This window comes from Triplophysa rosa, linkage group LG2, assembly GCF_024868665.1.
Source record: "Triplophysa rosa linkage group LG2, Trosa_1v2, whole genome shotgun sequence".
Lineage (NCBI taxonomy): Eukaryota > Metazoa > Chordata > Actinopteri > Cypriniformes > Nemacheilidae > Triplophysa > Triplophysa rosa.
In genome coordinates, this window is record NC_079891.1 from 16,545,952 (window position 1) to 16,569,037 (window position 23,086).

At 37.8% G+C, this 23,086-nt stretch overlaps 1 protein-coding gene across 1 annotated transcript; it reads right to left on the reverse strand.

The window, feature by feature from the left end:
* Nucleotides 1–371: 371 nt before the first annotated feature.
* On the reverse strand, nucleotides 372–22,433 carry snx18a (sorting nexin 18a). The gene is made up of 2 exons (XM_057356834.1): nucleotides 20,708–22,433; nucleotides 372–4,411 (listed from the first exon to the last, which is right to left on the reverse strand). Exons 1-2 carry the CDS (start codon nucleotides 22,128–22,130, stop codon nucleotides 4,161–4,163), a joined length of 1,674 nt encoding a protein of 557 aa, XP_057212817.1. The 5' UTR covers nucleotides 22,131–22,433; the 3' UTR covers nucleotides 372–4,160.
* Between the last annotated feature and the right edge of the window lie 653 nt (nucleotides 22,434–23,086).

A 23,086-nucleotide genomic window follows, 5' to 3' on the forward strand; every position in this document is an offset into this window, starting at 1 on the left:
TGTTTACAGGCAGCGCTGAGGAAAGCAGCTGTGCCAGGGCCAACTAGAAGAGCGGGCAGGTCTGGCAAACAGGCTGCGTTCCCACGGTATGGCCCTTAAAAGACATTTGTTGCCATTCACAGTTAGCACTCCTCTCATCACCCTTATCAATGGTACAGAAAATGGCTCAGTGGTAACTTTGACAAGAATGACCTAACATTGTTACAGACTATGACTGTCAAGGTCCTATAAAAGGAAATATCTAGTTACTGTTGATGTTGTGTTAGTTTTTCTTCATAAATAAAAATATATCCTGTGGTATAATAAAATAATTGTATAAAAATGTTCTGTAATGTATTTGATAACAATTAGAATTTTATTTTATTTCCCCAAAACGTTTTAAATTATGATAATACACTGCTGGACATTACTTGAAATTCTATCACACATAAAGATTTTAAACAAAATAAGAAGTTTGATTTTGTTGTGCTAAAGACTCAGTGATCAGAAGTTGAATGTTGTTTAATTACTGATGCAAACTGACAATCACAAGTGTCTGTAGGCTGTCATGGTCATGAATATGCAATGCGAAAATAAAACATGTCCAAATTTTTCAGTCAAACCGAACAATAATATTAATTCACAAACATCTGCATTAAAATTCACATTTTCACCCCTTCACACCAATAGGAAAAACAGCCCGTCTTTAAAGTCCCAGTGAAATTAAAAGTAAGAATTCTTATTTTTTCATGAAATAATGCAGCGTTTATATTAAATAGTCTATCAATGTGGGACATTTTCTTTTTAAAATTCACGTACCCTCATAATTTTCAGTAAAAATTTGAAAATGTACTTCCGCCCTGAAATGACTATCCATCTCAAATGATGTAAACTAGGCGGCTTGGCCGGAGCATCCATTAATTCCTCCCCTTCAACTGTCAATCTGCTGCCAGTTTGATTTCAAAATCAATCCAACAGCTGTTTTTACACATCCAGTCAATTCGCAGTGAAAAACGCAAGCCACGCCCACTAATTTTCTCCTTTGAAATTTCTTTTCACTCGGAAATGTGTCAGAATACGGAATTAAAAACGATTGCAACTTCCGGTTCACGGGGACACTTTCTTCTACCCCTTCCTTTAGCATGACACTGGTATTTAATCTGAAACTGCGGGGTTCATGTCACTGTCCTCTAACAGAGAACTCTGATATAGACTGAAGCAGGAAGAATGAATATACAAATGTGTTCTTTCAGGAAGTGTCATCATATGCATTAGTTTCTGTCTGTTATCTGTCTTCATGCTTGCACAAAATAAAAACCTATATCAGTAGTTTTCAGTTTCAGTTTTGCTGTATCCTATATTTACCACACCTGTTAATTAGAGATTAGTCTGCTATTTTTTCTCCACTACAAACACTTTATAGTTTTTAGACAGCTGCCATCGGCTTGATCACTGTGTCTACACACATATTTTAAGACACACTTGTTGTTGCTGTATAATTGCTCTATAAAGACCTTAGAAAAGTGTGATGGTTTATCTGCTTTTTTCTGTAAATCTACTATGAAACAATGTGCTACATAGCTCAAACTGATTTTGACTTGATAAGAGTGTGCTGTGACGTGCTGTGGGTCCCCAGACCAGAAATGAAAACCACAGATTAAGATAATAATTTCATCTACCAATCTGACTGCAAAAACACACACCATGTTAACATTTAAGGTACTGTATGTCTACCCAAAATGTAAAGAGCACAAAAATACATTCAACGCAATAAGCAAAGTTATGTGAACTATTTATTTTGGAAATTCCAGCACAGCTTGGTATGGGTTTTCCACAATGAAAAGTAAAATTTTGTTAGTAGAAAATGAACTCAATTGTCTGAGCACATTAGTTTGTTTGTCAGGATGACCAAAATGACTGGAAGTCTTGGAATCCTGAGTGTGCTATGCTTTCTGTTCACATTTCCACATGTTCAGGTGTCTGTCTAAGTATTACAAGTCTTTCAGTAATGACGTAATCTGTATCTTGTGTCCACATCACAATAAAAAAATCTGTCAGAATACCAAATTAGGGCATTGTAACCAGCAACTCCTACGCTTGAAGGTTATGGAGCGTGCTACAGTACCCTGCCGCTTTAAAGTCCGGGTAAAGAGAATTCTGAGAATTGTTTCTAAACACATTATAGATGTGAGAATTGTATTGCTGAAACACATTACAAAGACTCAGAAGTATGTAGAAGTGAATTGTGGAGTTAAACCGCTTTTCACCAATTCTCTGTTCAGGATGTTTTGAGCAGGGCTAAAACGGGGGATCGATGACGCGTCCGAGCATGCATGGCCCCTACCCTATCACTAGAGCGCCTAGCATCAGGTGTCTGCTCAATCACGAGCTCAGGGTTGTAAACTCTCACGCACATGCTTTCAGGCTCTCTCACGCTCTCACTCTGCCCAACTAAACAAATCTCACGTCAAATAACAATCAAATGGTAACGCAGACGTGAACGGAAGGAGGATCACTGCGCGTGATTGCGACATGCTTCAGTGAATGATGTTTAATTAACAAATTTCGAAATGAGCGCGAGCAGATAATCCACCCGGCTGGTTCGCTAACAGACAAAGCTGTTTTACGCCATGTCACACTTGACATCTTTTTTGAAGCTGCTAGCGTCTGTTTTAAATTATAATCCTATGGAGTAAACCGTTTTAAAACGCCAGCGTCTTTTTCTGCAGCTCAGAGCGTCTTTTGCGGTTGAACAAAGTTCAAACGCCCTGTCAAGCACCTTTTTCATAGCTAACCAATGACAGAGACCTGTCGTTTCCATAACAACATGCGAGGAACGTGATTGGTCGAGAAGGCTCATGCTCGAAAAAATAAAATGGCGGCCGAAACGACCGTTGGAGCATAGTTTTGTATAAATGTAAGTTTAATTTTCAATTTCAATAACTTTTGAATGCATTTCTAGCGAGAAATTAGTATTGTAGTTTTTAAATATGTGATTGGTTATAGCAAAAATATAGACGCTCTCTGTTTATAATTCAAAGAGACTTCCGTTACGCTGCCTATGAAGCCTGTCTCTCTAAGCTGCCTCCGTGCACAAATGCTATCTTTGAACATTGCCGGGTGCTATTTGTAACCACAACGCACTCTGGGTTCGGGCTAATACCAGGCCCGGAGCCTTCTCCCCGGACATGGGGAGAGTACTCGGAAGTTCGGAAGAAACTGCCAGGCTCGGAGCCCTCTCCCCGGACAGCACGCCAAATACCATAACCTTTAACCTGCTCGTGAATTATCTATTGATTAATATCGCGCGCATTGACTCGCGCGTGTTTGAATTCAAATCCTCCCATAAAACGTATTCACATAATTCACATATAGCCTACTGGGCTGGGGACTCAGGTTGAGCGATGCTAGTGGGCGTGGCTTCAGCACCAACAGCGGCCACGACCCCAGCGTTTGAGAGCGGAGAGTCCTGCTTACTTTTGATAACTTATTTTATTTACTTGGAGGATTTTTTCTCCATTCAAATTTGGCTGGGTGGTTAATAACACACTTTTCTGTTGTGTGACAAACTCAGAACACATATTTTAATGTCACTTTACTCAGACTTTAAGCTTTTTTATAAGATAATAAAATCAAATCTTGTAAAAACAAATTTAGAATAATAATAATATATATAACTTTTTAACAACTTCTAAAAATACCAATGAGACGGAATTAAAGGCACAACAGGGATGTCACCGGGTCTGTAAACTTTAGTCTAAGAATGGCTAAGAAGTGTTTAAAGCTGGCAGTCATATCGATATATCACCCAACCATGTGAAGACGGTGTGACACTCAAAACATTATATATTAGCATGACATGCTCTCAGTGATTATATTAGAATAAAATCTGTCTTTGACTTGTATTCCTGCACATCGCTGTAATCCTTATTAGTTTCACAGAGCATAATACTGTCCAAACCATCGAAAATCTTCTCTAGAAATACACTTTACAGAGAGTAATATCATCGTCTCATTATAACCTTATATTCCTTATAACTGACATTCATTATGTGGGGACAGAGTTATCGACAGGAAAATTCTCTGTTTGGCTCTTGATTGGTCATATTGCTGGAGCGTGATTGGCTGATGTTCGTCTGTCTCTCTGCTGAGCAAGACGAGGCTCTGTCAGTCCAACCCATTTAGGTGTCGTACTTCTGCAGGGCTTCCTCTAGCTTGCCAGTGATCTTCTGGAAGAAGCTGATCTGCTGTTGTAGAAAGTGCTGCATCTGACCCTTAAAGTCCCGCACTCGAATCTGGTGGAAGTGCTGGATCTCGGCCATCGTGGCGAAAGAGATGATGTTGCAGCGTTCACGGACTCCGTCGGCTTGCTGACTCTCCATCTTTCCTTCCTCTATGTGCTTTTTACTGTCTTTGACCTTTGTGAGAGCTCCTGTGGAGAAAAGAACCTGGATGAGACTTTAAGACAATTCATAGATTGTATTGTATGACCATTGTCTTTTTTTCTACTATGGTAGTCAATGGTGGCCAAGAACTGTTTGGTTACAAGCATTCTTCCAAATATCTTGTGTTTATCAGAACAATGACATTTATACAGATTTGTAACAACTCGAAGGTGAGTAAATGATGACAGATTTTTCTTTTTGGTTTCCTTTTCTCATTAAAGATTACAAACCTTTCACAGCTTCATGAGGCATAACAGCATATTGACTTATTCATTGTATTGGCAGTGCTATACACACCTGCCCACACCACACACAGCTGTGCAGGTGGTGTTTGATTTAGTTTGAGCAACAAACAAATAAATAAACACACAGAGGGAAACTGATTCCGGAACAGCTGGTGCTGCTGAATGCATGTTGTTTGAAATGAATCCTGGTTTAATATCTATTGTTACAGATCTTTTGTCTAGAACAGGAAGTACACAGAGTGTGTAATGAGATCTGCAGCAGCTGCATTCAGCCTTTCCATGTTACGCAAGACTGTCTTGCACCCTCCGAGAACATGGAAGTTACATCAAGTGCAGTACAATCACATGTTTCCTAGGACTGTGTCAGGAAACATTTATCAGCAAATAAAAAGTTGTTATTGTGGAATAAACCCTTAAGAAGGTGCTCTATAAAAACACACACAAAGGGATACAAAGCCCTATAAAATTTATAGAAAAGCCTATATAATTTATAGAAAAGCCTATAAAATAACATACCATATAGTTACCTCAAATCATGTCTTGATGGGATCATATTATTTTGCATTGACAGAAGTATGTAGTATGTATGTTGTAAAATTTTTTTGACTACATACAAAAAAAAGAGAAATATTAGCCCCTTTCACACATACAGTCTTTGCTGGTAAATGACAATTCATGTTATACTGGCATGGCCGTTTAGAGGAAACTTCTGCTTGATGACATACAGAAATTACTGTTATGTTGGTATCGATGTGTAAATGGTATCTTACTGGAATGCTTTTGCATGTGTGAACAGCACATTTGTGAATTTACAAAATAAGTCCTTCAGGTAACACTGTGTTTTAAAGGCACCCTAATCCAGAAAATACCCTTTTAAATGTTGTTTGATCATAATCTGTGTGTCAGGAGTGTGTGTACAGAACCACCCTAGAATGATGAAAATACACCCATTCGTTTATTTTTAATCCCCAATAAACCTCAACTGTCCTCTTGAACGAGCTGTTGGCATTCTCTCAGTTACTTGACTAGTGGATTAGTTTTATTTCTCCACGGAATGTGCAGAAGACATCAGGTGAAGTCACCAGGATGCTTCACAAACGAATGTTAGTAAAATGCTGGATTCATAATGGGTAATGTTTTCAGTTTTTAAACATATGACGCGTTTGTCCCACGTCTCGTCACTTATAAAAACAATGTGCACGTTGTAAAGACGTAATGCGAAGTGCATTCACTCACAGAGAGCATGTTTTTGGTGTTTATAGATATGATGCGTTTGTCCCGTGTATTGTCCCGTATAAAAACAATGTGCACGTTGTTAAGACATTGACGCGTTTGTGCATTCACTCATAGAGAGCATATTTTCAGTTTTTATAGATATGATGCGTTTATCATGGTAACTTTAAAATGTGCCGGGTTTAAAGACGTAACGCATTTGTGGATTCACTCAGAAAACAGCATGCTCAGTTTTTAAACAAAACTCTCACTTATACAAAACAATGTGTTTGGTTTTTAAAGAAGAGACAGTGTTTCTCATTCGCTTAATGACCATTACCTTCAGTTTTGTTGTTACTGGAAGCACCGGCTTGTACAGCACTGCGCTTTCTGCCCGTTTTTCCTCACAGGCAAAAATGGACATGTAGGACACAGTATAATAAATTATCTGTGGTGTATTTTGAGCTGAAACTTCACAGACACATTTTGTGTCTGTGAAGATTTATATTACATTACATGTAAGATTTATATTACATTTTGTAAAAGGGGTAGATTAGGGGGCCTTGTTTAAAGAGCCATGTAATAATATTAATGTACATAACTGCAACATATAAAACATTTGGGCTCTAGACAGGATCCTTAGTGTAGACGATGAGTGCTTTTTTAGATTTATAATGTATCTGGATTAGTGTAGTTTAGTTTGTCTACACCAGACGCGACAAACCCATTAGGAACAAGGAATTTGTCACGTCATTCTGTATCCAGTTTGGATAAAAGTTTTAATTATAATGGCTTCTCTTGTTTTTTGTCGCGTCACGCGACTCGCGTGCACTGAAGACAGGGTGTCAGACTACTGTATGTAATACAGTAATAAAACTTCTGACACAATGTCAGCAGTGTCAAAGATGTAGCTTTTCCCAGCAACCAGGTTCACATTACAATGACAGGAAACCAGAATGAACTCAGTCAAGTGGAACATCCAGTAAGTGAAGGGGCTTATTTCGCGAAAACAGCCGGCTGCTTGTATATTATCTTACTTATTACACGGCTACTTGCCACATGAGAAAAAAACTGGACATAAAATGTGAATTTGAAATATTTGATTAGCTCATTTTTACCGAATGCACACCTTCCGCGAGGAAAAGCCATTTAGTTTCAGTTTTAAAGTAAGAAACGACATTCAAACATCACGAACAGGCAATTTGCTTTAATCATTTGTAAATATAATGTCATATATGTTATTAAAAGACATATTTATAATACATTTTTGTGTAATATTAAACTGCCCTCTCAAAATGATTTGCAGCATCCAGGTTACAGGGTGTTATTAGTTTTGAGCGGTTGTTATTTGAAAATAACAACTCTTGGAATGTCGCGACTGGCCAATCAGAATCAAGCATTCAAATGAGCCGTGTCATACCTTGACATAATAATCATAAGTTATTAAACAGGTTCTTCCACTGCCAGAGGAAAGGACCTCATAATGAAAGTCAAGTTAGTTTTTTACTGACCTCAACCAGCTCTGACAAGTGCTGTTAGAAATCAATTGCAGCTATATTGGTGAAATACTGCGTGAGCTGTCACATTAATGGAATTTCTTTGACAATGAAGAAACATGTTTAACCAAATGTCACCCTCATACGTGCAATCAGTTTCCCGTGATTTACTCATGTCAGACATATTCTGTTACTTACAAGTGACAAAGTGGCTTTGTGGTATAGCAAAAGATCGTGGCATTGACACACTTTTGAGGTTACAATTATGAAGGTATGCAATGTCTAGAATCAACAACCCAGCACAAAATGTCCCAGTTCTCCAAACCACCCAAGTTCAAGCCTGGGTCAAATGTAGCATGACTAATCTTATAGAGGTTATAAATGGAGACATATAAGTGTAAATCTAATGGCATCATGATATATTAATCTTCTTTACAAAAAGGTTTGTTTTTATGAGCTGTGCAGATGGCTGACTTCCCTTTTCAGTGAGAAAAAACATGTAAGACATTCCAAAATCCCCCATCCCCCCAAAACTCTACATTCTGCCTTCTGGCAATAGAAAGCTTCGGCTGAGAGGAACCCAGATCCCTAAAAATCCTCCCGCTAGTCAAACATGCAAACTCACCATTAAGAGTATGTTTACACGATAAAAAACGGAAAAGTTTTTCCTTTGCGTTTTAGAAAAGTTTAATGTACACACGACAGCATTATCAAAACGATCTGCATTTACATGGATCCGGGAAAACGAATAAAAACTATGTATTATGCACCCCAAGCCAGTGGATGGCGATGTTGCGCTATAAAGAAACCCTACGTGCTTGCGCACATCCGCATACACTGTTTTAATCTAAAACTCTTTTAATACACTTTGTCGGCGTGTATGTGTGTTTATAGTAGTGTGCATATAAATACTATGTCTCCGCTGATTGTAGTAGTGGTGCAGTAAATCTACTTTTATGCTAGAGAAATGATAGTATAGTAGTATGTAAGGCGGCACTAACATGCAGCATGGAGGCCGCCATTATTGTTTGGGGAATACTGGTGCATGCCTACAGACTGAACGCGTAATACGCATGCGTAAACGATAATGCCTTCGTTTTCAAAAACTTGCACTTTGAGACCCGTTTTCAAAAGTTTGCGTTTTCAGTCCCCTAAAACGCTGTTTTCGTGTAAATGAACAGCCAAAACCAGGGCTGTAGAGTGCTACAGAAAAATCGGTCTGTGCTAAGAATAAATTTAATAGTGTAGCACACGTACGAAACAGTTTTGAATGTGCGGTAGACAGAGCCGCTTGTTTGTGTGAGGTGCGTTTGTCGTTGTGCTTGTTCATGTGTGAGGTTAACTAATGACGCACCACTATTTATTTTAGTTTATATTTAGTTTTTACAATTAAAACTTGTTTTAACCATGCTGCATTGAGTCTATTTATCTAGAGCCCTGATCTGCGCAATGTGGGGAAAAGTGGAAGGAATAGCGTAAGCGGAATTCTACTATTTAAAGGTTTACTGAACTGGGCTGTTTATTGTTTTATACTGTTGTATGAGATCTACTTATGACGTTCGCGTGGTTTTTACATTCGAAAACATCAAAATCAATAAGTAATAGGCTATTTTCTACCCGGGTTTTGAGGCCGTCTCGTCAAACGCTCTGTTTTAATGGGCGTGCGGCATTGAAGACTTGGAAGTAAACGCCCACTGCTATGATTGGATAGCAGTTTGCGTAGTAAACTTAGTTGGAGCCTTCTGTGAATTTGGTTAGACACGTAACGTTAGGTTAAACATTATCAGGACATATCAAGCGATATCTAACAAAGCAATAGTGACGCATAGTACAAATGTTTTACTCACACAAGATTGCTGCGCCATTCCTGTCAGATCCAATATTGACGGCAAAGCACTGCTTTTTAATTTTAGTCTCTCCGCAAATCCATCCATTGTTCACAAAGGAATCCATGGTGAAATGACGCGAACAAATTCTCAATGTTTCACCCACATGAGCAGGAACGTACTTAAAAATAAACTTCAACCACGCATTCCTAATAACAGAATCCGAAGGAAGCGACTGTGCTCTTCCACAACCAGGCGCTGCACAATGTTGCATGTTTGTTGCTTGGTCGCTCTAAATAAAACTAACAGTGAAACAAGTCCTCACTTTTGCACATATGACACGGGGCTAGCCGCCCTCGAGAGCCCTTCGCTAAAGTGACAGGGTTGCCAGATCTTCACAGAAAAAAATAAGCAAATAAAGACAAGACAAAAACAAACCTTAAAATGCAAATTGTTTATATGTTTTATAAGACCAAAAATTCTTAAAATCTGCAACTGACCATTTAGTAAGACCTAAGTGCCGAGACTTTTTGATCGAAGACCAAACGACAAGCATAAAAGCGCTTAATAATAACAAACATGGCAACACAGCAAAAGAGCGCTGTGTGATGGAGCCTTCCGAGCATAAACACAACACAACACAGCATATCAGCAGTTTAGTTTAAACCAGGGCTCTTCAACGTTTTTAGGGGCAAGGACCCCTTAGATGAGAGATGCATGGAGCAGGAACCCCTTATACTAAATGTGTAAACGGAGCTATTTAAACAGAAACAACCCTATTGTCACAGCAATATTATGTTAAGACATTACATTAGCACTATTATGTTATTGTTGAACATAGGCTAAATACGTTTCTGTGTATTATTTTTGTTTTTAATATAGATTGCTTGATTATTTTAAGGGATTTGCAACATCAAACTCATTTTACTGTGAGATGGACAATTAAACATTTATTTGAACCTTAGTTTTTATTAAGGCTTCAATGAGATGACTGACCCTGGTTAATGGCACAAAGACTATTCTAGTGGAGGTAGAGGTTGTCTCTGGATGCGAAAGAAATTAGTTCAGATTTGATGCATTCTGTTGTAAAATCAGGCCGTTTTATTAAGTGTAAATTCTTTCTCGTGGATCAGCATTGTCGCGGCTGTTACACGAAAATTAACACAAGTTTTTTTTCTGCAAAGTATCATATCAGACTAAGGAGAGCAACATGATGCAACGAGTCCGCGTTATTTTAGGGGCAACTTGTTTGATGTGCACCATCAGTACTACACGGTGCGCATTTCATTGATTTTAAACACGTATGATAGTTCTGTAATAGTTTACAATGCAGAAGCGGTGTGGTGTCATTTGGCTGTCAAATTAGCGCTTTATAGCTTTAACAAATTTGAACAGTCGTTTAGAAACATATGAGAATGCACTTTATTTGCACGCAACTCCTTTCATGCATACTTTTATCGGAAGGGACAGAGAATGCACTGATTCTAACCCTACCGGTTTTTATGATGCAGATGTAACGTTTCTTCCATTGCTTGCTTCCGCTGCCTGAATGGATGTATGGCGTTAGAAATTGGACAAAACTAAGTGAGCGTGTAAACACAGTGCACAAGCAGATTACAGCTGCGCGAGCACACTGAAAACGCTCTGAAAATGCCTGAATATGCTTTCATATAAATGTTTTAAATAAGTTTTATATTAACCCAGTGTTTCTAAAAAATCTCCTTACTGCACTCATTCGTTTTCCTGCATTTGGCCCAACATATAAAATATAACTTAATGGGAATTCCTTAGATCCAATTTTTCCCAATTATCTGCCATCTCTCCTGTTATGTCATTGACTTGAGGGCGGCAGCATGTTATTTACACATGTCATCTGGCTGTTCTGCGTGTCAGAGTGAATGAACTGCACAGTTTAACGTGCTACACGCGTGATGCTCGTGAATTTGTCTGCGTCTGCGCTTTATGAGGACATGAACACATGAACTTCATCTCCAGAGTTGCTCTGAGAGTTTATTTCAGAAAATTTTACTGAGTGAAGCTAACGCACTAAAAAAAAAGCGTCTTCCGACGACCTGCCAAAATAAAAGTCCGGGTAACTCGGTATTTTTATGTGGACAAATATATTACTATTTAATATTAAAAAAAGAAACTAAAACTAATTTAGATAAACTAAATGCATCATGCATAAACTGAAGTTAGTTGTTTAGCTTTGAAATTATTCTTTCTATTTTATTAATGTTTCATATGTATACATTTGTATTAGGCCTATATTGCATTTTGAATGTAATATGGCAATGGAATGTACTAAATGGGTTTAGTTTTCACAGATATGAATGTATGCAATTTCAGCAATAAATATGTTAATTTTTCTAAAAAGGAAACAAATTAGTTGTTCATTTTAAGAGACCTGTCTTATTTTCTCTTGTATATTTAGTATTGCTCTTTATGCTCTTAATGTACTTATTATCCGAATACCCGATTAATCGATGGAAAAATCAGTAGAATACTTGATTACTAAAATAATCGATAGCTGCAGCCCTATTTAGGAATACTATTGATATGATATATCTTATAATCACATTGTAAATCATATTTTTCACAAAACATCTCAGTGATTCCAAAAGTGCCCATTCTCATCTAGAAGATGAACAACAGACCAGATACCTCTTTCCCACCAATCTTTTAAGAAGAGTGACTTGTTTCAGAATAAAATATATTGATTATTCCAAATTGGAGAATTATGAGGGGTACAATTGTGTTTGTAAAACAGTTTCCAATATAAAAGAAATTTTTTTTGTTTTTGTATTGAAAAATCACAACATAACAAGAATTCAATTCCACCAACATTTTTGAAAAGATAGGGGCACAAAACCAAAAATCATTATTATTTAAAAGAAAATATTTAAGCCAATTAATCTTAAATGTTCCATTCATGCAGTCAAAATCTATGGCCTTTAGGCCTCCCTCTATATAATATTTCACCAAAATTCCTTTTTTAATATAATGAGCTTTTCTTTTCCAAATGTAGTTAAAATTCAACTGATTAATCAGCCTAATCTTTTTAGCAGAGATAAACATGGAACCTGCAGGGTAAACACATCTAGATAAAGACTCAGTTTTTGTCAATAAAATTCTCCCAAATATAGAAATATCGCTTTGCATCCATCTGTCCAATCTGGATTTACATTCTGTAATTGTTTCACTTAATTCTTTGTCTTTTTTAATTATGATCCCAAGATATTTTATCCTAGATTTAACTGGTACACTGCAAATTGTTGTGAGAGGAGAATCTTTCAGGGTCATTATTTCACATTTACTTAAATTAAGATATAAACCTGAGGCACTAGAAAATGTATTAATAATTTGGAGAGTTTTTCCGATCTGCTTGTTCGGATCACCGAGATCGCATGTTAATGCCAAATATAAACGCACCCTAATATTATCTGTAGAATAAGTACTTTTCAGACCCTTTATGACATCAGATAATTCAGAGAGCAATTCCTTGTTTTGATTCAAATTATTATAACCATATACGTTTCCTACAATAAGAAACAGGTCATCAACCATAAGCAAACAAATAAGCCAGTGACCGTCAGCGCTGGTTTTGTGTACTACTGTTTTCTACTACTGGTCTACTTGTGTACTACTGGAAATTATTAAACAAAATTGCAATCAATACCTGCAGAATGATTTGTTCCATGGCCAAAAATAATTTTCACTGTTGTTAAATTCCAGCGCAACAGCAAAACGGAAGTTCTTCTTCTTGTTTGTTGTATGACAGATGCTATGATACACTGCTTTGCGAAAAGGCGGAAGTTAAGAGACGTCATTGTGAAAAGGGCCTACGGCGCCCTCCATGGAGACGTCAAGAAAAAGGTGGATACGAGGACATGAACACATGAACTTCATCCACAGAGCTCCGAGTTCCGAGTTTATTTTACAAGCGTTTCACTGTTTGAGTGAAGCCACTGTCAAACACACTGAACCTCAAGCATCTTTGCGACGACCCACCAAAATAAAAGTATGCTTAATTTGAACCAGATTGAAAAAATTATTTACTTGTAGTAAATGTATAAACCATAGTATACATTAATATTTACTATATTAAGGTTAAACAATACTGTAGTACCCAAGAATTTAACTATAATGAAATAATTATTATATTATAAATACTATAGTATACTACAGTTTTTTATTGGCAAATGTATTTACTATTGTATAGCAAAACATTGAAAATACAGAACTCAGAACAATTAAAAAGAAAAAACGAATTTGGGAAAAACTAAAAATTATATGGCCCTAATTTATCCATCTGTTGTAACATTAATGTCCTTTGTCATTTACCTGCCTATTTATGTAATGAACAGCACTTTTGATACTTGTGCCACAACTATTTGGCCTGTGCTACAAAACGTTTAGCCTCTGTAGCACCGGTGCTATGTTCAAAAAAGTTAACGTGCAGCCCTAGCCAAAACGCATAAAAAGTTTTCCGTTTTTAGTTCAAAACGGTCTCATGTAAACGGCCTCTAACTCTGTGACTCAGTTTCAGACAGATAAATATACAGAAAGGCAATGTAGTACAGGTCAAGGAGATAGACCAGAAATGTGAGACACATTTCACACACAATAGTATTCAGCAAGAGGAATTCAATATACATAGCTGGATATCTAGAGTGGCTTCTACTTATCAAAGCTTTCATAGATTACAGAATGACCATGCATAATAATAGAAGATTCTAAATATACTCTGATATGCCTGATCTCACTGGAATTCACAACTACAAGGTGGCTAATTCATATAAATTGGTACAATGTGTGAATCATCCAAAAAACGCATGCAATAAGCAATAATAAAGCCCCACCTCTGATTTTAGCAGACATTGGTGCAAAAGCAGATCAAACTAAAACATACAAATTCATAAGAATTAGGCATCTTATAAAATATTTACAAACTGTTGTGAGATTGTGTTAAAATAAAGACTACATGTCATTTAAAGGGACAGTTAACACAAAAATTCTGTCACTTACTCAAGTCAGTCAATTCCCATATATTGTCACATCTTTGACATGTGTACACATGACAAATTCACATCTTTGGCACGTGTGATAATCAGTTTGACAATTTACAACAATAAACATATTACACAATAAATACATTATTACAATATATATCATGGGACTATCTTGCGTGGTCCACAAAAGGGAAACATTTCCATCTTCCATGCAAAATGTCCATGCTTCACGCAAAAATAGCCATATGGGAATGACACGAGGACATGAATAAATAATCAATGACTTTTAATTTCTGGGTGAACTATCCCTTTAAGCCACAAGAACAGAATCGGGACTGTCAAGTAAATGTTCCCTGCAACTATCAAGCAAAAATTATTATATGAACTTTATTACAAGGCTCGTTGGAATGCTTGATTCTGATTGGCCAGTCGCAACATTTGCAGGTTTGTTATTCCCAGATTTTTGACAAATTAAATATAAATTTTAATAACATATATGACATTATATTTACAAATGATTGAACCAAATTGCCTGTTTGAGACATCTGAACGTCGTTTCTTACCTTAAAACCGAAAGTAAACGGCTTTTCCTTGCCGAAGGTCTGCATTCTGTAAAAATGAGCTAATGAAATATTTCAAATTCACATTTCATGTCCAATTTTTTTCCCCCATGTTGCAAGTAGCCGTGTAATAAGCAGGCAAATGTACAAGCAGCCGGCTGTTATCGCAAAATAAGCCCCTTCAGTGTGATACTGATCACACTGTCAGGGCTTATTTCTGTGATAACAACCGGCTGCCTGTACATTATCCCTTACATAGCACATAGAACATCACACCTAAAGGGCTAATGCAAAGATAAAATCACACGTATGAAACTGGTCGAGAAGAGGAAAGAAGACACACGTGGGAAAGTGACGCTCTACTGAGTCGCAATAACGTGTGCTGTTGCAGACCTCTTCATTATGTAATGCGCTATTACACAACACACTTCTTCCGTCTGCATGCAACTGGAGAACAGAGACCCCCTATTCACTTCCCCTGACCAGACAGAGCAGTCACGCACCTCATCTCGTGTGACTGACTTTGCCCTGAAAACCCAGATGTGGCATTGTATATATTCTTGCCTGACAAACAAGCTAATTTCTTGGTTATTTCAAACAAATGAGAAGGCAAATGAACATGACTACCAAAGCAAAGGTGATCACACGTTTAATTTGTTTTGGAGCTGCACTATTAGATTCGTAGGAATTAAGGATATTACAAAAGACATTAGCTGTGAAATACAACGCATTTGTTGGTAATTCAGCGCCTATATTGACACAATGAAATTTCATTCATTAGTATAGAAGGACCAGCATCTGTTATAGATGGATGACTCTGATAGTCTTTCTGATAAACTGCACTAACAGTAAAGACTTACAAGCACTTAGATACTTTCCTATACAAAATATGACTTTGAAATTAGTTTTTGCTTCTGTAGTAAAACCTGAAACAACTGGATGTTGATTTATACTGCAAAGCTCCAAAAAGAACATGAAAGACTATGTGATCATATTCAAAGACTTCATATCACACCTAGTTTAAAGCAGATGATTTGAGGAAACTGTGACACAATTGAACCGACAGAAATGTGAATGGTGACTTCTGAATTCCTTTTTTTTACAATAGTATATTAACTGTAAATGAACTAATAAAGAAACAAACATTTTTGAAAGACAGGCTTTCATTTTATAGAAAACATGAAAATAATCACATTTGTAAGAAGCTTTTAGTTCTTTAGAGTTTACATTATACTTTTAATATATAATTTTAACTATAGCCTATACAGATTTGATGCAATCACATTGAACATTAAAAATGTGTCAAACATCCAACAGCCTTCAGCCAATCATTTTGCAGGTGGTTAGGCATCTACACACAATGTTAACTTCCTCTGCTATAATGACCTGAGTCACAATTTCCTCACATTGTCATAAAAACCACATAGAACATTTAACACTGAACATCATAGCAAACCAAAGAAAAGCGGTCCATTAATGGCATCAATAATGTTCAATAATGGCCCTCACTTCTATTGCTAATGGACTTTCTATAGTAACACAAATCAATACACGTTTTGCTCATGTGTATGTTATTTAAAAACAGCAGAGCTTTCATTCTTCCTTAGGGATATTATAATAGCCTTGAATTAAATAATGTTACAGACAAACCCATTAACAGCAAGTGAATTTACTGGACTCTACAGGTGATGGTACATCTGATCTGAATAACTTGTTGCAATTGTACTAAGCTATGTTGTGGTTAAAGTGGTCACAGTGTATTATTTAGATGCAACTGCTTTGAAGTATGAATTCATCAGAAGACAAAAAAAGATGGCAAACAACAATGTTAGGCATCTGGCAAAATGTAAACTTGTTTCTGAATGAGGCTGCGTGAGAGGAATTTCTAAAATAATCTAAAAGAATAAGTATCCTGGGAGGAGATGAGGCAGGAAAATATGTGACCCAGTTTGTGAAAACCAGGCAAAGTATCATAATATAATTATGATAACAAGCATCAAAGTTTGATATCAACCATTCATTTCACTTTGATTTCAATCTTTGACATGATCTTACTCAGTCGATCGATATTAAAAATATCAAGGTTAGCTATATTTTCACAGAATGTTCTTTACATTATGTAGGATGATTTTATGTAGAAAACTGTAAATTACCAAAAATGACTTGAGTTGGGTTTTTACAGACTGGGTCACAAACTGAATTTCCTTATAAAGCAGGTTTGTTTTTTCAATAGACTACTATAGTATACAATATTAAAGGAACAGTTCACCCAAAAATGGAAATTCTGACTTCATTTACTCTCCGTCAAATTGTTCTAAATCGGTATAAATTTCTTTGTTCTAATGAAAACAGAGAAATATATTTGGAAGAATGCTTGTAACCAAACCGTTCTTGGCCAACATTGAGTACCATAGTACAAAAGAAATGTATTTGTTCTGTTGAACACAAAAGAAGATATTTAGAAGAATGTAGGAAAGCAAACAGTTCTGGGACATTTTTGACTACCATTGTAATTTTTCCTACTATAGTAGTCAATGGTGGCCAAGAACTGTTTGGTTACAAGCATTCTTCCAAATATCTTTCTCTGTGTTCATCAGAACAAAGACGTTTATACAGGTGATGATGATTCATCATTTTTTATTTTTGGGAAAACTGTCCCTTTAATAGCTTCTATTCAAAGCATGATGTCTAGTGTGTAGGACAGTGTAGGAAAGAACAGCTTTTCTGATAGTTTTCTTGTGACTCATTTAAGGTCTGGATGACTGTTTCTCTGTGGTTGGGTTTTCCTTTGTGTTCAGTGGCCAAATTTGCTTTAGTTAACTGTGAAATTGTTGGCTCAAACAAACAACGCAGCAAAGCTAAATGTCTCTCAAATGCAGACCTCTAACATCTTAAAGTTATCTTCCTACATATGGTGAAAATACTGAGATTGAATACATGACACTTGCTTAAAAGGACATTGCACTTGTCAAATGCTCAGGCATAGAAGTTAGGATTTTGGGTTAGTGAGTTGCAGTTGACCTCAGACATGCAGACTGTGAATACGTGGATCTGTTTGCAACAGGGTTAATTCAGGCCTCTCAACGTACGTACAACACAGCACTTCAATTTATCCAAAGCATTGTGCACCCACAATAGAGTGACAGCGGTCTCTTTAGCACCAGCCTCTACTTCATTAAACATCTGGTTAACACATTTAACAACATGAATGCGGCTAAATTTAGGCCACTTTTACAAACACATTATGCTTTTGGGAATTTAAGTGTTGGTCTAATGCACTCTGTTTGAATTCACATCACTTCCTTGTAGCTCACAGACAACCTCTGTTGGCTTAGACAAAGTCACGATGTTTGTTCATGTTGTGGTTATGAAAAGCCACATACATGTGGGCTGTCGAAACAACTTGTAAAATGAAGTGTTGCCTGTATGTCGAGACAGCATCCTTGAAACAAGACGACAAGTTTAACATCATGAAAACAGGAACTGTAAAATCTAATTCGATACAACAGCACAGTACTTAAAGCGACAACAAGCAACTTTTTGACCTTAAAATAATGTCTCTATAATTATTTAAGTGGTAGGTCAACTTTTAACTGGACGAATTTTACTGCCGTTGCTACCTAAGCAGCCTCCTATCGGCTGAAATTTCACTTGTAACTTTAGTGTTCGGGCCGGTACAAGCCCCGCCTATCCCCTTCTTTACGGCAAACGTCAAGTTTTACTCATAGCCTGGGAGAAGTTAGCGAACAGCAGAGCTAACAGTAAGACGAAACGAACCAAAACATCACCATGGCAGAGCCAGCCAAAAAAAACAAAGAAGGTTTTGTCGGAGGAAACAAAGAAAAAAAAGCGCGAGAGTGATCGGACACGAGGTCGGTGACGAATCAATATTGGACGGGCTTACACTCGGTGGCGCGAGCAGCAAGAGGCAACAGGTTGCAAAACGGATGGAGACCTAGTGGTCCTGCTCCTGGATTTGTAAGTGTTATTTGTACATTTTTTGTTACTGTCCTGTACTTTTGAACGTATTTGTTATTAGTCTGTGTCATTGGCGCACCACCAGTTCACACTAGCTGAGAGATAATATAGAGATAAATAGCAGGGCAATGTTGGCTTGCTCACCGGGAGACTGCATTTATTCATTTAATTATTTATTAGATATTATTTATTAGAATGATCTTGCTTGGTCTAAACACCATGCACTGTGCTGTGTTTTACCTCTCTGTGTTTTTCTTATTTTTTCCTGTAAAGCTGCTTTGGAACAATGCACATTGTGAAAAGCGCTATATAAATAAAATTGAATTGAAATAATATATGCTTGCCGGTGTCGATAGCTAGCATGTTGTCGTGTCTCGTCATGAATGTGAGTAGTGCTTGTAAATGAAGACTAAAAAACCACAATAAACGTGTTGTGGTAAAAAGTAGCAGATTCTTTAGTTCAGACCAGTAAACCGCGTAAATGTTGAACAGTTCAGTCGTTAAGTAGGCTAATGTTGTCGTTATATATATATACATTCTATGCACTGTTTTCATAGCGTATCTGGTTCCGCCGGGTCCGTCGGCTGTCAGCGGGAAATCTTTGTGACAGTTTTTACGACACTGTAAACAGACAATTCCGCTTATCAACCACGTGGGGCAACAGTGAGCAGAAGTTGCTCGTTGTCGCTTTAAAAAGTCTTCAAGAAATGTATGAAGTTAGATTAAATGCACTTTAAAGTGAATTTGAGGGCTCTTAAACTAGCAGACTTAAGGGTTTCATGATGAATGATGTGGCTTTGGGATTGGTCATTTAAAAAGGAGTTAAATTATGTTGATTCTATGTGGTAGAATTACAGAAAACGCAGAAAAGAGACTTAAAAATGAACAATCAGTCCCATCAGGCAGTCTAAACTAAACATTTGTGAACATCTGGAATTTACAATTAATGTAAAGTATTCACTTTCAAGCTACTATTAATCTTTAAAATGATAAAAAACTTCATTCCTAAAGACGAAGATGATTCTCTTAAAAATAGTTTCAGAAAAATAAGGAATCAATTACTTGACCATCTCTAGAGATGATTCCTTATGGCTAGAGATCTTAAAACTGCAAGTCTTCATGTTAATATGAACCAAGCACGCGTCATCCATTTTCATGCGTTCCTTCAAACATCTGAGGGTGCGATTGCTTCATTTCCTGTATGGTGAGGGCCTTCTTTACATTCTGGAGCTTCACCAAGAACATTAATTAAATTCTGACTCTTTCATCATGATTTGAGAAACAAAACATGTAGCTCTACATTATGATGTCTACCAATGTTTTTTTTCATACTATCAAAGACATTTTCAATCCCTATGTGTGGGTTATTAAGGCAGAATTTACAACAGCGCTAAAAATAGCCATCCTTAAATCAATGCTATTGACTAAATGACTGTAAGTGTTCTGAAACTCTCCAAGCAACCTTTCTTGACTTGAACAGTGCACTACGTCAATAGTTTCAGTCTTTATCATCACCCTGGTGATTGACCAACCACTGGAAAAACACATAAAGCACGTCAGTGACAGCTCACCCCTGTGTGACTCAGCAGTCAGATGAAACCAGGAGAACCAGTGAGCTCACCAATGACACTTCAATTCAAACAAATCAGTCAAGCGAACTGAATTCCTTATTTTAGTAAAGAGAGAACATGAGGCGCTTAAAGTGACCTGGCAACTTCTTTTTCACGTGAGCAAAAGCTCATTAGTAAAACTGACAACACATTTAGCCTACATCTTGGAGACGCTTTGATCCAAAGTGGATGTATACTTTGGACTTTTTATCCAAGAGTATACTTTTTATTGGTATGCATGTTCCCTGGGTATCAAATCTACGACCTTTGCTCCACCAGCTGAGCTACACAAACATTCACAATTGAAGGATAATAATAATACAAATACACTAGTAAATGATTACCTTTCTGTACATGGATGATATCAGGGTAGTTCGCAAGGTGTCCTTGGTACAGGGCTAACAAATCCATCACCAGGTCCACATCTTGTTTAGGTTGCTCTGCAAAATAGTCTCCAATAGTTTCATAGGCTTCCCCTGTGTATGCAATCGCATGGTTCAAACCAGCCGAGAAAGACTGTTGGTCGAGGTCAAAAGCTTGACTTAGATATTTAAAAGACTGTCCCACTCTCTGATATTCTTTCTTGAACCCAGCGATCTGTTTCCTCGCAAACTCACTGAGCGTGGCATTGACTTGCACCACGCTGTCGTCCATTTTTCTGGAAAAGGTCTTGAAACCATCGATTTTGCTTTCGACATCCTGCAAATCCAGGGGGGCCGCCGGGGTGCTGATGGTGAGGAAAAAATTGGCACCGACCATCTCGTCCTTCTCGGCTTTCCGCTTTCCCTGCTTCCAAAGCTTTTCATCCGTGGAGGGGCAGGTGAGGAAGTGCTGGAAAACATCACACCTGGCAAGCACCGGGTGGCTGGTCATATGGTTCATCCACCATATCAACCCTCTTCTTCTCTTGGATATGAAGTCTTCTTCGAAACGACCCGTGGCTTGTTTTTCCGGGATGTGTGGCACAGAGATGACTGGGAATTTTTCCACCAATCGGGCGTAGAGCCAATCGAAATGCTTGTATCTTCTGTTGGCCTGGTTCTGTGTGTGGGTCGGTGTCAGTTTGTAGGAAATGTAACTTTTCATGCCTTTGAATTTCGTCTGTTTGGTCGGGTCATCAATAGTGCAAGAAAACGGGTAGGGGTTTTCCTGCCACTCCGGACCGTACTGACCCATGACAACAAAGATTTTATCTCCATCCTTCACAAATCCAGACGCTTCCCCCAACACAAAAGCCTCACCTCCAGACTTCACGAAAGTCGAGAACCTGTTCAGATTTCTGCTGACTGTGGCTGAACTCTTGGCGTGCTGCGCGCCTCTGGGCATCGATGCTGTGGAGATACTGTAGGTAGAGGGTCCATTTCCTTCATAGTTTGTGTAATGTCCACCACCTCCTGGCTCGTCGGTCACAGATGAGTGATCGTCCCATTCATCATCCCAGTCATCATCACTGGCTGGGGTACCTGGATGTGTCTGAGGTAGTGCCGGATAGGGTGCAAAGCTGGGTGGTGGTGGGTTGCTGGTCTCAGAACCTCCACTGGGATAACGAGAGCTGTTGTTGTTAAAAGAAGACGACACGTTGTCATTCCTCAATATCTCAATGTAGGAGGCAGGGAAGAGCCCCCTCTCCCCTCTGCTGTTCGTCCCCTCAAGCCACCCATCAATGTCCTTCTCGCTGCACAGACTCACAATCTCGTGCTCCTTCAGCGATATTTCCCCCGGGTTTTCTGAATTAAAGTCATACAGACCTCTCGCTCGCAGAGCCATGGCACGAAAATATATCCAAGCTGCGAAGAAGTTACGCGTTTAAATCGTATGAAGCCGCACAGTTTATAGCGTATCAGCAAGCTAACTCGAACCCAAACTCAGTCACTGAACTGACAACTCGCGCGACAATCCACAATATCCAGGTTCACTTCTACAATAAAGGATGCTATCATTTAATAATCAGATTTTAATAATAAAATTAACAAAACTGTCATAAGAAGTCATTGTAGCCATCCACAGAGTTTACCTTTCTGAGCCCCGTTGCTGTGCGCCCGTCCCACAGCAGCCGCAGTGAACACTCACTCAACCCTGAACACACTGTAACGTCGAAGGCGGAGCTAAACGCAACACACACGGACAGCACCAATCAAATCTATCGGCATGATGTGGGAACGGTCTCTTATTAGGTAAACATTACTGTGTATTACGCTGTTATTTCTCTATATTCATTATATTGTTCTTTCTGTTATCAAAATCGAATTAGCGTCTTATGTAATACCACGTAAACAATGTAGCATGGCCAAGATCACGTCTACTCCACAAGTCCCATCAATGTAGATTGGAGAAAGATCTTATTCAATATTATATATTTTTAAAAATAACAAAAATATTTTTAAACAGCTGTTTAAAGGTATTATGATACAAAATCCGCCCGTGGATACTATCTATGAACTAATCTTGTTTGTCCAGTGTCTAGACGAATAATGAGAATTGAATTGAGTATTGCACATTCCTGCAAGGTGATTGTAATTGTTGTACTTAAAGTGATTGTTCCCCCAAAGGTGAACATTCTGTCATCATTTACTCACCCCCGTGTCATGTTAAACCTGTGTGATTTTCTTTGTTCCGCAGAACACAAAAGAAGATATTTTGAAGAAAGTTGGTCACCAAACAGCACTGGCCCCCATTCACTTCTATTGTATGGGGACCAATCCAATGCAAGTAAATGGGGGACA